Genomic DNA, 14776 nt, shown 5'->3' on the forward strand with positions numbered 1-14776 from the left:
TCGGTCTCACAGATGAAGCCCCTCCTCACCAGTCCCCTTGTAGTTTCACAAAGGTGCTCTTACCTGCAGAGCCCTCGGGTACTTGAGATTTTGACCCCTGGATTAACGTGCGAGCTCAGATCTTCCATTTAATACAGGGTTTAGATGAGCCTGTAAGGTAGGTGTCAGTAACACCATTGTCGTGAGGAGGACACCAGGGCTTAGGGATGGGAAGTGCTTTGCCCAAGGCTGACCAGCTGGTGAGGGTCACGGCTAGGATCAGACTCAGATTTGTCGGGTCTGACTCCGCGATCTCCCCTCCCCAGCTGCCCTCTCCTCCCTTGGTCCCATGCAGCTCAAGGGGCCTCTGGTCCTCTCCTCCCCAGGTGTCCATCCGGCTGGACGGCGAGAACAAGGCCGTGGAGTACAACGCTGTGGGTGCCATGAAGGATGCCGTCAGGGTGGTCTTCCGAGGTCCCCGGGTCCATGACCTTTTCAACCGGGACTGGCACAAGGTGGCCCTGAGCATCCAGGCCCAGAACGTCTCCCTGTACATAGACTGTGCGCTGGTGCAGACACTGCCCATCGAGGAGAGGGAGAACATCGACATCCAGGGGAAGACCGTGATCGGCAAGCGCCTCTATGACAGCGTGCCCATCGACGTGAGTACTGGCGGGCCTTCTGCAGCCAAGGTCCTGGGGTCACCGGGGAGAAGCCTCAGGCGCCACGTGCTCCTGATGTCCCCTGCACCTGTGTGTATCATGTGTCAGGTCATCACCTTGCACTGTCTTAGGAGGGAGGACCCTGACTCAGAAAACTGCCATATCACCATCACTCATTCACTCACTCATTCATTTAATTATTTAGCCACTTGATCACTTACCATATATATACTGAGCACCTCCTCTGTGCCAAGCACTGTGCTCTGCACTGGGGACACGGGACATATATCTACATGTATATGTAGACAAATCGATGGGCAGAGAAATAGTTACACAGTTCCCTGTAAATTCAGACTCTTTCCCCTTCTTCTCTGATTGTAAAAAAATTGGAACATATAGGAAAGTATATGGAAAATAAGTAAAAATCATCCTCATTTCACCAACCAGGGATATTAAGTGGGGAAGACTCAGTGGCTGGTAATAGCTGTCTTTCCATCACCATTACATCAGTGTTCTTTCCTTCTTTATTCTTTCCTTTCCCTCCTTAATTCTTTTTTCTTTTTTTTCACTTTCCTTTACTGTATCTTTCTTTCCTCTACGAATGCATCCCCACATCTGTACACACAGACACACACACCGTGAACATGCACACACGTAACACGTGTACACTTACGTGCTGTCTTCGAGCTGAGGTCAGCTTGATCCTTCTGACCGGGAGTGTCCCCTGCTTCTCGAGAAGTGACCAAATCATGATCTGGGATAGCTCTCTCCAAAACCATTTCTTTTCTTTTTTTACACGTACATGTATTTCTGTTATCAAATACAGGGTTGCTGGACGTGCGCTGGAGATTTTGAAATTTATGTGAATAACGTACAGCGTGTGTAGTCACGTCTTGCTTTTTTTCCCTCAAAATTATGTGTCTAAGCTTTTTCTTCTTTCAGCTGCTGCATAATCCTTCACTTTATCGTACATTTTGCTTATTTGTTCTCCTGCTAGTGAGTATTTAGATTGTTCTGATGTTTCACCATCATAACCAGCAAGTCTTGGTCTTGAACGTGCTGGCACGTCTCCAGATGTACGTTCCTCATGAAGAAAACAGGGTAACACGTGCCGTTGAGGCTGGAGATGTGTACCAGTTGGGAGAGTTTCTTTGGGGCATTCAATGATTAGATTGTAGGGTAAACAATTTTTGACTTTCCGGCATATATTAACTTCTCAACAAAGAGACAGAACATTGATGTGTCCACCAGCAACGTATGAAAGACCCATTTTCTTAGATCCTCACCAACACGTTGATAGATTTTTTTTTTTAACATTTTTGTTGTTTTGCCAATCGGATGGGCATACGATGGTATTTTATTGTGGTTCTATCTGCATTTCCCTGATTACCACTGAGCTCAGAAATACTTCTATGTGTTTCTTTTTTTTTTGCGGTACGCGGGCCTCTCACTGTTGGGACCTCTCCCGTTGTGGAGCACAGGCTCTGGACGCGCAGGCCCAGCGGCCATGGCTCACAGGCCCAGCCACTCCACGGCATGTGGGATCTTCCCGGACTGGGGCACGAACCCGTGTCCCCTGCATCGGCAGGTGGACTCTCAACCACTGCGCCACCAGGGAAGCCCTGTTCCTATTTTTAAATAAGCTTTGGTTCAGTGAGGCTAAATTAATTCACTCAATCAACACATATTTTATTTTATTCTTTACTGAGGCCTAATCATATATAGTAAAGTGCACAGATCTTAAGTACATATTTTGATGAGTTCTGTCGAATGTACATGCCAGGGATGGAAAGCGGTAAATGCGTACCGGCCGCCCCCAGCCTGCCGCCTGGCCCTTCCCGTCCACGTGGGCAGCGTCGGTGGGACTCGTGCTAGTGCCTCGTGTCGTGCTGTGGGGTTCGTGTGATCAAGCAGGTGCTGTCTGCGTGTCCCGGGGGGATAGGAGCGCCCCAGTGGGTGGCGGCTGCCCTTTCTGTCTTGTCTCTCAACATTGTGTTTACTGAATAGAAAAAGCCTTTAAGACTCTGACTTGAAGCTACTTATGGCCTCTTATAAAAGGAAAGGATCACACTGAGATCTTTTCAGTCTCTTTGAATTACTTTTTTGATAACAGTAAGCATCAGATATTACGGGGCCCAGAGGAAAGGCATCCGACCTCAATGAACAGGGTAGGCGGATGGGGGGAGACAGGAGGGGGTGGGCAGGGGTGGCTTCCTGGAGGCAAGTGACTTCTGGGATGAGCCTGGAAGGATGAATTGGATTCGTCTGTGCGCAGGATGGGAGGTGGCAGGAGCTGAAGCACGGTGGGGGAGGGGTGGGGCAGGAGGCAGGGCCAGGCCTCGCTAGTGCACAGGCCCTGGGATCCACCTGTAGGTGAAGGGGCAGCAAGGGTTGAGGAGGGTGGGGAGAGCTCAGGGCTGTACTGGAGGCCGTTTCCTGGGGCTGCAGAGTAGGGTAGATGGAAGGAGAAGGCGGGTGAGCCCTGTTAGGGAAGGAGGTGAGAGGCCAGGGCCTGGGCTGGGAAAGGGGGCAGGGCTGGGGGCTGGCCTGGGGATCCTGGCTCCCGGGTGACTCTCTGCTGAGGGATGTGCAACAGAAGCGGCCAGGCAAGTCAGTGGGCATCTAGGCTGATGGACGGGGAGCCCGTCTCCGAGCTGCGGGGAGAGGAGACTCAAACCCTTGGGGCCCGGGGCTGGGAAGGGGTGCTCCTGGGCTCTGGGGGTCCAGCTGGTCTGGGACCTGCCATGCTGGGACCCCTGCCCCGTGACTCCCCGGAGGCCCTGCCAGCCTTCCCTCCGTTTCCCGCTCCTGTGTCCCAGGCCTGCCCAGCTCCAAATCCCAGGGGATGGGGTTGGTTGCTGAGAAGCCGTAACCCCTATCAGGAACCAGAGGGGTTAATTTCTGATGCCCTCCAGCTCTCTGGGTTCATCCCATGGCTGGTTCTCGTGCTCGGGACCAGCCCTCGCTCACTCGCTTTGAGCAGCACAGACCCAGAGCAGCGCCCCTTCCAGCGCTCAGTGCCCTGGAGCTGGTGGACTGCCGGCTTCGCTGCTCTGCACCGGCCCCAAAGCCTCGATTCAGTTTTGGGTAAAGAAGAGTCCTCCAGAGACAAGAGCATTCAGGCTTGACTGGGAAGAAGGGGGCTGGGCCCGCGTTTGCCCTCCTTCCGCCCCGGCAGTGGCGGGGGGCAGGCGCAGAGTCCACCCAGAGTCTGAGCAGGGGCCGCCGGTGGGTGTCAGAGCCACAGGCGCCGGCCAGCACCTTGCTCTCTGCCACCCACCATGTTCCCAGAAGTTCTCACGGGCTGACTAGGTCCTCCATGTTGCACGCTGTGACCTCACTCACCGCATTGTCCCCATTCTGTAAGGACGTTCAGCACAGAGATTGAGTCACTCTGGGAGATCAGCTCGGTGCCTTGCGACCACCTAGAGGGGTGGGATAGGGAGGGTGGGAGGGAAGGAGACGCAAGAGGGAAGAGATATAGGAATATATGTATATGTATAACTGATTCACTTTGTTATAAAGCAGAAACTAACACACCATTGTAAAGCAATTATACTCCAATAAAGATGTTAGAAAAAAAAAAAGTGGCAGAATTAGGAGGCGGGGGTGCAGACCTCACCATCTGCTTGGAAGTTCTGCCTTTACTGTGAGTCTGGGCCTCCAGGTCCTGTCCCGTGCTGACTCTCAGATTCGATGGTCACATTGGGCCCTTAACTGGGCCCTTTTAACCCACAGTGTGGAGTCTGGGGTCTGGGCTGGGTCCCACTCTCTCCTCCTCTGGCCCATTGCCATTAGGTGAGTGTCCACGTTGTACCCAGTGCCGGGGAATCCCAGAACCTGACGTTTGTCAGAGGAATACTGTGCCCACTTCCTGTTTTGTGCTGGGTTTCTAGATTAAAAATGAATCCTGATGAACTACATGAAGGGAGGATCAATGAACCCCGCAACCCTTCGTAAACCTTCCAGAAGCGTAGGCTGGGGCACTTGTGACCATGTAGCTCAGGCTTGAACACGGTGGGGAGAGACCACAGCACCCTGCAGCTCCACCTGCCATGGACACTAGTGTCTGACCTCACCTGGTCTTCACGGTGCCCTAGGAGTCATGTCAGCATCTCCATCTGACAGAAGAGGAAACCGAGGCTCAGGGGATTGGGTGCCTTGACCAGCTGCTCTGAGAGAAGAGCAGAGCTGAGGCTCAGACCCGGGCCCGCTGATCTCAGATCCTCAGCTCTCTGCACCCTGATTGGTTTCCACACTGTAGTCAGGAAAGGGTCACCAAGCTGCACATGGTGGGCACGGAGGGAAACTGGGGCTAGAGAGAGGACCCTGCCGCAGTACAGCCTGGAATTGCTGAGGATGTAAACGGGAGCAGAGATCCCAGGGGGTGGGGGCAGAGGGGCATCAGGAGGTGGGCTCCCTGACATGGTGGAGGGAGGGGAGAGGGAGGAAGGTGGGACAGGGAATGGTGGGATTCCAGGCAGTTGGAAGAGACCCCTCCTGGCTCCCAGGCCCTGCTACCCACCCTGAGTGCACGTGTGCAGGCCCCAGGCCACCTGTGCACCTCCCTGACCCTGACCTTGCCTTCCTTCTCCACCTCTGTCCCTGTGGCCTTGCCAGACAGACCCAGCCGCTGAGCATGTACGCTTGCTAATGCAGAAAGCAGGACCCTTTCTTTAAAATAGGCCTTGTTCCAAAGCATGATTCTGTGTTTTGTCATTTTCTCCTGTCTGTGGGCTGGTGTCTCTACAGGAAATACAACAGACAGACAACTGGAATTGTTACTGTTTCTGCTGAGTCCAGTCTGTGGAGTGAGGGCTTACACCTGCCGGGGCCTGTCCCAAAGCCAGGAGGGTGAGGTCGAGCTGCCTGGCCTGCTCGCTCAGGGCCTTCGAATGCAGCACAGGCCGCAGAAGGGCACAGGGGAGGTGCAAGGCTGGGAGCATTCAGCACTGGTGTTAAAAAAATAAGTATCCGTTGATTTAGCTCAATTTCCATTTGATAAATGTTTGTCCGTGCATGGTGCATGCATGTATCCACTCAACCATTCATTCTATGCCTCAGGACATCTGCTGTGTCAGGAAGTACTCTGGGGCTGGGGGTACAGAGAAACAAGGGATAGGAGAGGCCTGCCTCACAGAACTGCTGTTCTAATCAGAGAAACACAGTTTAAAAAGTAAACTGAGAAATGCACACAAAGGAGGCATTGTGGTCATTGCTCCTATAAGGACGTACAGGATGACAAGTGGCAGGGAGGGCCTGGGCTCTGATGGGTGGTTACAGAGGTGAAAGGTGAGAGGAGCCAGCCTTGTGAGGAGCAGGAGGGAAAAGCAGGTAGGGAAAGAGAGCTCAGTGTGTTTGAGGGCTGTGGGTCAGGATGGGGAGCCCTGGGGGAAGATGGACACACACATGTACAGTTACCATGCAGGCTGCTATGTTCAGTATTAGCTGTATGTACAAGGAGCCAAGTGGTGGAGAAGAGACCCCGTGAACTCTTCTTGACAGTAGAGGATGTGTATCAGTTATCAGTTGCTGCATAACAAATATCCCCCATCCCCCGCGCAAAAAAGAGGGATGAAAACAACAAACTCTTATTGTCTCACAGTTTCTGTGGTTCAGGAATCTGGGAGGGGCTGAGCTGGGTGGGTCTTGCTCAGGGTTTCTCATAACGTCGCTGTCAAGCTATTGGCTATTGCTGTGATCTTGAAGTTAGAACAGGGCTGAAAGACCACCTCCAAGCTCACGCAGGTGATTGCTGGCAGCCTCCCGTGGGCTGTTGGACCGAGGGCCTCAGTTCCTTGCTGTTGGATTGCTGACAGCGGCCCTGGTTCCTCCCTACGTGGGCTTCTCCGTGGGGCAGCTCCCTGCGTGCCAGCGGGTGACCCCAGGCTGCGTGATGTGAGAGAGAGAGAGAGAGAGAGAGAGACCATGCGCGCACGCACCAAGAAGCCAGTCTTTCCATAACTGATCTCGAAGTGACACGCCGTCACTTCTGCCATGTTGTGTTCCTTAGAAGCCAGTGACCAGGTCCCTCCCACACTCGGGGGTGGGGAGGTGGGTGAGGCTCCACCCCTTGGAGGAGCATCAGAAGATCTGTGGGTGCATTTTTACAACAGCTCCTGAGGGGATGCCTCAGTGTGGTTGCTAGTTTTCAGGCGTTTTCCTGGAAGGGAGACCACGTGCAGAGGCATGGATGTGAAACTCCGTGGTTTCCTTTGCTGTGCAAAAGCATGTAAGTTTAATTAGGTCCCATTTGTTTATTTTTGCTTTTATTTGATAGAAGCAAATTTTTAATATAAAAAAGTTCACTTAAGCCACCACATGGAGATGAGAGAGTTGAAAGCAGGGATACTCTGAACCTTTGGAGACTGTTGGTGGCAGCACCACGGCAGGGGCTTCAGTGAACGCAGTGGCCACGGATTGTGGACGGGAGGAGGCGTGTGAGGGGCCTGAGCTGTAGCACATTCAGAGCAGGAGAAAACGCTGCCCCCGGTCTGTGCTGACTCACCTTGCACTTGGGGTTCGCGCTGTTAGAGGGATGGGCTGTCTGTAGATGACACGTAGGCTCCCTCTGAAGTTCAGCTCAGGGTCAGACCATACAGCACCCTGAAGGGGAAGCGGGCCTGATCCCTGAGCAGGGCCTGCCTGAAAGCAGGGAGGATCTGGGTTCCAAAGCCCCCAAAACTCACTCTCTGTCCTCGTTTTCCCTCCCAGTTTGACCTACAGCGGATCGTGATTTACTGTGACTCCCGACACTCGGAACTGGAGACATGCTGTGACATCCCCTTGGGTCCGGTGAGCAGAGACTCTGCATGGAGGGGTTGGGGGGGGCGGAATGGGTCCTTGGCTTCCCGAGGGAGGGGTGTCCTGGGCCCTGGGATGGGATCAGGGGACACCCGCCACCACAGTGCGCCCTGGGAGGGAGCCCCATGGTCATTGCTAGGGTTCCGTTTCCTGGTCTGGCGGGTGTGGGTTGGGGGAGCGGGTCACGCAGGTCTGCCCCAGCCTCGGTCTACGGCCCCCGGGGCTGCAGCTGAGTGATGAGACCCAGCTCTGCGGAGCACGGGGCAGAGGCTGGCAGGGGGGAACGGCATCTCTGCTGCCAGCGCTCAGAGTGGGGAGGCCGCCATGCTCTGCGCTGCTCAGCAAGACAGGAGGAGGCAACACGGGTTCAGGAACAGCGGGCAGAGGCTCCTGGGCCCCCGGCGCAGTTCTGCCTCTCCCAGGGCCTCCCCACCTCTGCCTCGGTCCAGGTCCCTCCCTCTCCATTTACCAAATACCAGTTCCGAGGGTGCTTCCATAGTCCTGCCTCCCAGAGTTGAAAGCTGAAATCCATGCACTCGGCGGGCGCGGGCCCGGACGCAGTGAGCACTCGGTCAGCGTGTCCTGTGTCAGGACGAGTGGGGGGCACAGGCACCCGGGGTGGTCGTTACCAGGGCTGGGGCTGGAGTCAGCTGAGCCTGACTGTAGAGAGAGAGGAGAGAAAGGAAAGGGAGGGAGACGGGTAAGAGCAGGAGAGAATAAAGGGAAAGAAGGAGTGGGGGAGAGGAAGGGAAGAAAGGAGGGAGGGAGGGGGCTGGCGAGGGTAAGGAAATAAGTCATTACGGGCACACCTGCTGGGTTCCTGCGTTCCGGACTCTGAACTGGATGCTTTCTCCGTGTCCTACTAACTCCTCCTCACTGCATTGTGATGGAAACGCCCTTGTCCCCACTCTGCAGAGGTTAGCACTGAGACTCAGAGGGGTTAAGTGGTTCCCACAGGCCGCTGAGAGGCCAGTGAAGTGGCTGAGCCCCTTGGCCCACGCCAGTCTGACTCCAGGGCCTCAGGGTACCAGGACCTGCGGTCAGACGCTACTTGCCCTCCCTGCTCAGGCTCCAGTGTCCTCAGGGTTCCTGCCTCCCCTTTGCCTGTGCAGGGAAGCTCCAGGGAGTGGTGCCGGGCAGGAAGCCAGGTTCTGACCGCTCTGCTTCCCTTCCAGTGCCAGGTGACCGTGCTGACGGAGCCCTCACCCCCGCCCCAGCCGCCTCCCACCTCCGGCAGTGAACAGATCGGCATTTTGAAGACTATCAACTGCTCCTGCCCAGCTGGAGAAAAGGTACCGTCCACAGTCCACCCTCAGCCGCCAGCCCGGGGCCCCAGAGCTGAGTGGGGCAGGGTGGCAGCAGAACCAGCAGTGGAGGTGGGAATTTCCCATCATGCACGTGGGCTGCCAGGGCAGGGTGGCCCCAGGCTCCAGGCGACTCTCCAGTCAGGGGCCTGTCCTTGCTCCTTGGGCTTCTCCCTTCTTGATTTCTGTGCACATCGGGAGGGGAGCTGCTCAGACCCAGCCGTGACGAACCTCTTCCTGAAGTTCGTGACGTCTTCCCAAGGCACTCTGGCCCCTCCCGGTCTCCTCTTCACTCGTGTGTGCGCCTAAACCAGCCAGATTTGCTTCGAGGATAAGACTCTGCATGGGCAGCGGCCGAGGGTTTAGGTGTGCTCTGCGGGACACACCCTCATCCCTTTCTTCTCAACGTTCCCTGTAATTAGCTGTACTCTATAATCTACATGCATATATGAGTAGAGTTTAATGCCTCTTGTTTCTAATTTTAAAACCTAATATGTTTCCGACTGCCACCATCGCCTGCCCTTTAGCGTAGATGAAACGTCTCCTCGAGTGCCTGAGGCCTTCATCTGTTTTTCTGTGGACGAACAGCCCTCTTAATAAGAAAACAGTTTCCACTGTTTGAGCAGAATAAACAGATACGTGAGGATGACAAAATCGAGATGGTCTCCGTGAAGATCTGCTCGACTGGTAGCCCCCCAGGGCCCTCGGTCTACAGCATGCAGTATATCAATCGCTCTGTGTGCCCCTCCCAGCTCAGGGCCGGCACACAGGAGGTGCTCCCCAACTTTGCAAGGGCCTTGGGAGACACAGACAAAACTACGAAATCGTGGTTGACGTTCATTGGAGTGGACACACTTTAAGAATTTCCTGACAGTTTTGTTTCAATAAGCCACCTGTCCTGGCAGCCTCTCCTCCTTCCCTTCTTCCCTCTCCTCTGTTCTCCTTCACACTCTCCTTTCTTCTTTCCACCCAGAGACCCCCTCCCAAGGAGCTCCCAGTCAAGTGGGGATTTCTAACCATGGCCCAGCTGGCTGGGAGGCCACGAGAAGCAAGCTCGGTCATGCTGCGAGCTGAGGCTTTGTCTGGGGCGTCGGTGGAGTTAGGGGCTTCCGGCCTGGTGCTGGGTTAGGATTGGGAGAAGCTAGAGAGGGAGCCAGGGTGGGTGCACCCAGGGCACCGGGCAGGGATCCTCGTCCGCGCCCCTGCCGGGCTCGGACACAGATAACGTGTTGATCCGGTTCTCACCCATCAATGTCATAACGAAAGCAACTGTCCAAACCCAAGTCCTTTTGAATTCTTGTTTTCCATGGAAAACCCCAAACGGAAAGGGTAACTGCAGCAGCGTGGGGCTTGGCCCACTAGCCTGCAGACTGTGCCCGGGAGGGTGGCCGATGCTATCTCTGCCTAGTTCATGGTTTCCCCAGAGCCCTGCCCTGGCGGGGCCCCTCGGGAGGAAGTCTGGGGTCAAGCAGGCCTCCGTCCTCTCTTCCCGCCCACCTTCTCACTCTCCAGCTCACGACCACCTGCTGGATCGCCACTGACCTCCTGAGCTTGGCTCACAGATCCCCTCCCCCACCTGTCCCCACTCTGTGTGGCCCCTGGTGGGTCCTAGTTGCCCTTCTAGCCTCATCTCACTCCCCTCTCCCCTCCCAGTTTCAAGTAGGCGGGAATGTCCTGGTCCTCCGCCAGGTCATGATCTTCCTTGCCTTCTGGAATTTGCATATGTAGCACCTTCTGCCTAGAACATCCTTTTCCCTCCCGCCACCCCTTTTAATCTGCTAATGCCTGTTCTTCTTTCAAGATCCCCAAAGAATCCTTTTCTGATCCCATTATTATTGTCTGTATGATCTCCCTCCTCCCTGCCTCCCTGCCTGCCTGCCTGCCTGCCTGCCTTTCCATTCTTCACATCCATCCATTCAATACCTGTTCATTTAGCCCCTGCTATTTGGGACATTAAGACCCTTTCTTTCCCTCTTCTTCCAGAGACCATAACAATGATCACATTGGAGTAAAACTGCCTACTTGTCTTTACTTCCATAAGCTCATAAATTCCAGATGGCAAAGGCTGAATCTTTCCATGTCTGTATTTTCAGCCACTATATGAAATAATAGTTGAATTGATGGATACGTGGACCCAGGGTATGAAGGATGGATGGAATGGCTTATTGGGTGATGCCACCCAGAGGGTGAGGCTGGCATTTGTAAATTGATGGCTGTATTTGGAGGTCACGTCCAAGTTCCCCATGTAGGTTGGCAGTTTGAGAAAGGGTGCTCAGCTCCAGAGAATTTTTTTTTTTTTGTGGTACGCGGGCCTCTCACTGTTGTGGCCTCTCCCGCTGCGGAGCACAGGCTCCGGACGCACAGGCTCAGCGGCCATGGCTCACGGGCCCAGCCGCTCCGCGGCATGTGGCATCTTCCCGGACCGGGGCATGAACCCATGTCCCCTGCATCGGCAGGCGGACTCTCAACCACTGCGCCACCAGGGAAGCCCTCCAGTGAACTTTGTCCAACTTATTGATCGGCATGTGGCTTACTAAGGGACTGGCTTATGAGCAGGTGGAGGGGATAACCAACTAGTAAAGAGAGAAAGGGGAAAATTAAAACAGAACCTTACTTGTTTCTTTTGTCTTTCTTCCTTTAGGGTGAAAAGGGCTTTGATGGCCCAGTGGGACTCCCCGGCCCAAAGGTCAGTACTGGAGCCGGCAGAGAAGCCCTTTAGAGCGTGGGGTCCTTTGATTTGCTCTCTTTGTAAGAAGGAGGAAAAAACTCCCAAACGATGGTGTGCTAGGTTACTGTCCTGCGGGGTTTTGCTTCCGAGCTTGTTGAGATGGAAGGATAGGGCAAGTGGCATAAAGTCCGTAGCCTCTGAGTCCCTTCACGGTTCAGAGCGTCCATTTCTCAGCCTGAACGTGTGATCGAGAAGGGGAACACGCACGCCCGGGCTCAGATGCTGTTTGCGCCAACAGGCTCAGCCCTCCGTGGTCAGGTAACTGCATCAATCCTTTCAGGCCTCTATATTCCAGAAACTTCGGGGGTTGCGCCTTAAAGAGTCTGTTCAGCACGCACGATCTGTTTGCTTGACGTGCGTGGAATTCTTTTTGTACACGTTTTCCAAACTCACGAATTGCTCGAGGCCAGGTGCCTCCTTGTGGGCTCCTCCCTCCTCAGCCGTGGACCGGCCTCTTCTCTGTCCACCACTGCCCAGATTTATCGCATTTACGGAGCTGGACAGGGCTGTCGTCTCGCATCATTTTTTCGGTCTCGGAAAGCTGAGACCCAGAGAGGTGTGCATTGCCCGGGGTCACACAGAGGCTGAGGGAGGAGGTCAGCGTTGCCCAGTGGCCGTTTCCTAGTCTGGTGTTCGAAAGAGGGGCTGAGTGTGATGGTGCAGACGACTAGCGATGACTGCATCCCCTTCCCTTCCCTCCCCGCTTCTCCCTCTCCCCCTCCCCCTGCCTCTGTCCCTCCCTCTTTCCCTTTCTCCCCCTCCCTCTCACCTGTATTACTTGTGTTCACATTCATTCAGTGCATCACCACTGAGCATCTCCTAAGGTCCCTTTTGTCCTCTCCCTTCTTCCTTCCTCTGTATGTACCTCCTTCATCTTCCCCTTTTCTCGCCCTTCTCCCCTCTGTCCCCAGTATGCTAGGATGGGGAGAATAGACAGACAGACACACGCACACACACAGGAGGTCCAAGGTGCCAGGTGTTCACTGCGAGAGAGAGAGCAGGGGCCTCTGCCTTGCTGAGCAGCCCCTGGGCTGTAGCCTCAGCTCCTGGGCTGTCAGATGGAAGAAGAGAGCAAAGCTGTTCGGGGGTGTGTGAAGCTCTAAGTAGAAAACATTTGTCTGAAGCAGTGGCCGTTCATGGAGCGACCGAGCTGTGCTGTGGTCGGACAGATCTGGGGTTGTGCAGACGACAGAGCCTGACCCCTGACCCTGAGAGAGAAGATGAGGTGGGAGGGAGGGGATTCTAGGGAGGGAAACAGGTCCCACCAGCTGCAGATAAGCCTGGCTGCCCCGTGGCTGATTGGCAGTCCTGGCCCTTTAGCCAGTGTCCCAGCCCGTCCGTGCTTAAGATGCTGTGTAAACACCTTGATTCCAGCGGCTCTGTTTACCTAGAGGTAGCTCAGGTCGTGTCCACAGGCGTGGCCTGGTGGATCCTGGGTGCCCAGGCCCGTTCTGGATGCGGGGACATACCAGGGAGCCATGTCCCCGGACTCAGAGCCAGCAGGAAGAGGCATGACAGGGGGTGGGACGCTGGGTTGCGGGGAGCGGGGCTGGGGGGGGCCCTGAAGCTTCCTGGGGAGGCTCCAGGATGCCTGGGGGGGGCCCGCCCTCGCTGGGTCCAGTAAGATGCGTAGGAGTTGCCGTTCCGTTCCCCAGGTCAAGGGTGCAATGCTTTCACCCACTTGCTTTCTCCAGGTGTCCTTCGTTCCGGGAATTAGGAGTTTGAGAAAATTACTCAGATACTTCTTCCCTCTCCGGGGGTGGGAGGCTTGGCCTCATGGTGCAGTTGGCAGTGACAAAATCGGCTGCTTCCAGAAAACTGGGGCAAGGTGGGCCATGGGCAGCTGGTGTGGGAGAGGTTGGTCGGAGGACCCGACCCAACGTTCGTCTCTGGTTTCCACCCCTCAGGGGGACATGGGAGCCGCTGGGCCGGCTGGAGCTCCTGGACCCAAGGGAGAGAAAGGAGATATGGTGAGTGAAGGCCCCTCTGCGTGGCCAGTGGGGGGGACCCCTCTGCACGGGCACAGGAGGCCTGCCGGCCGCTCCAGCCTCACCCTGCACCACTCCACCCTCAGCCCCTGAAGTCTGTGCTCCAGGTTGGCAGTGATGACTCCCCGAACTGGCCATGTCTCACCCTGGCCATTGCATATGGTTTTTCCTCTACCAGGAATCATTTTGCCCTCTGTCCACCCCCATTTGCCCCTCACCTCCCCCTCCTGCCTGGCTCACGTTTTCGCACCTTTCAGACTCAACCGGTGTAGTTCTCCAGGGTATCTTTGCGACCCCAGGTCTGGCTCACCCCCTCGGTTCTCCCACATCCCTGGTGCCTGTCAGTCCCCGCATCAGCTGACTCCCTGATACCGCGGTTTGCTGTTTGTCGGTCCAGCATCCCGGCATCTGGCCCAGCACAGACTGTGTTCATGCATCCTTAGGTTGATGAGCGAGCACAGTGGATGGTGGGTCAGGGAAGAATTGCAGAGATAAACGGTTCATGGTGCAGAGCAGGACTTAGGAGCCACACGGCTGGCAAGCAAAGGCTGGCTCCACCAAGATACTTAACCTTCCTGTCCTCAGTTTCCTCATCTGTAAAGTGGGGAGGAGAAAATTAACTGTTGAGTTGCATGATGAGGATTAAAACGAGTTAACGCATGTAAACAGTTTGTAACAGTGCAGAAGCAAAGTAAATGCTATTGTTCCTCTGTTGTTACCTGGCCTGGTGGAAGCACTAAACCCATCCTTCAGACTGCATCTTGTAGCATCAGTAGCACAGGTTTGGAGTCAGGTGGGCCTCAGTAGCTGTCCCCGGCTCCTGCCTTTATTGGCTGTGTGACTGCAAGCGGGTTGCTAAACCTCCCTGAAAACCTCATTCGCTCCATGAACAGAATAAAGAAAAGAGCAGCTTTGTCTGTAAAATGCCTGGCCCGTGGTAGGAGGCCAGTGAATGAGCGCGAGTGTAATCAGTTCCTTTTAGGTTCTCAGTGCGCAGGGGAAACCCGACGACAAGACAGAGCCGCTCCCCTAGAAGAGTTAGCCTGGCAGACACCCCCGTGCCATCACCTGAGAGCTCATGATTGCAACTATACCGCCTGCCCTTCTTCACAGGGGCTTCATGTTGGTCCCTCCTTACTCCTTAGAACAGCTTCTTAAACTTAAGCTCATCACTCACGGACGGGAAGGATACAGAATTTTCAGACTTGCGTGATGCGCTCGTGATCACATCAGGTGCTCTGCCTGTGTGTGGCAAAGGCAGGATTTGAATCTATTTTAATCTGAGCCTTGTGCTCACTTGCTGAGCTATAC

General features: G+C 55.0%; 1 protein-coding gene across 4 annotated transcripts in view; it reads left to right on the top strand.

The window, feature by feature from the left end:
• COL22A1 (collagen type XXII alpha 1 chain) overlaps positions 1–14776 on the top strand; it is a 261534-nt gene that overhangs the window by 75716 nt on the left and 171042 nt on the right. For all 4 annotated transcript variants that reach the window (XM_079902136.1, XM_079902139.1, XM_079902138.1 and 1 more), the window contains exons 7-11: positions 366–641; positions 7356–7436; positions 8621–8737; positions 11391–11435; positions 13385–13447. In XM_079902136.1, coding sequence (XP_079758262.1) covers positions 366–641; positions 7356–7436; positions 8621–8737; positions 11391–11435; positions 13385–13447 — 582 coding nt within the window. The remainder of the gene's footprint in view (positions 1–365; positions 642–7355; positions 7437–8620; positions 8738–11390; positions 11436–13384; positions 13448–14776) is intronic.

The sequence above is a fragment of the Stenella coeruleoalba genome (assembly GCF_951394435.1).
Source record: "Stenella coeruleoalba genome assembly, chromosome: 17".
NCBI classification, from domain to species: Eukaryota; Metazoa; Chordata; class Mammalia; order Artiodactyla; family Delphinidae; genus Stenella; species Stenella coeruleoalba.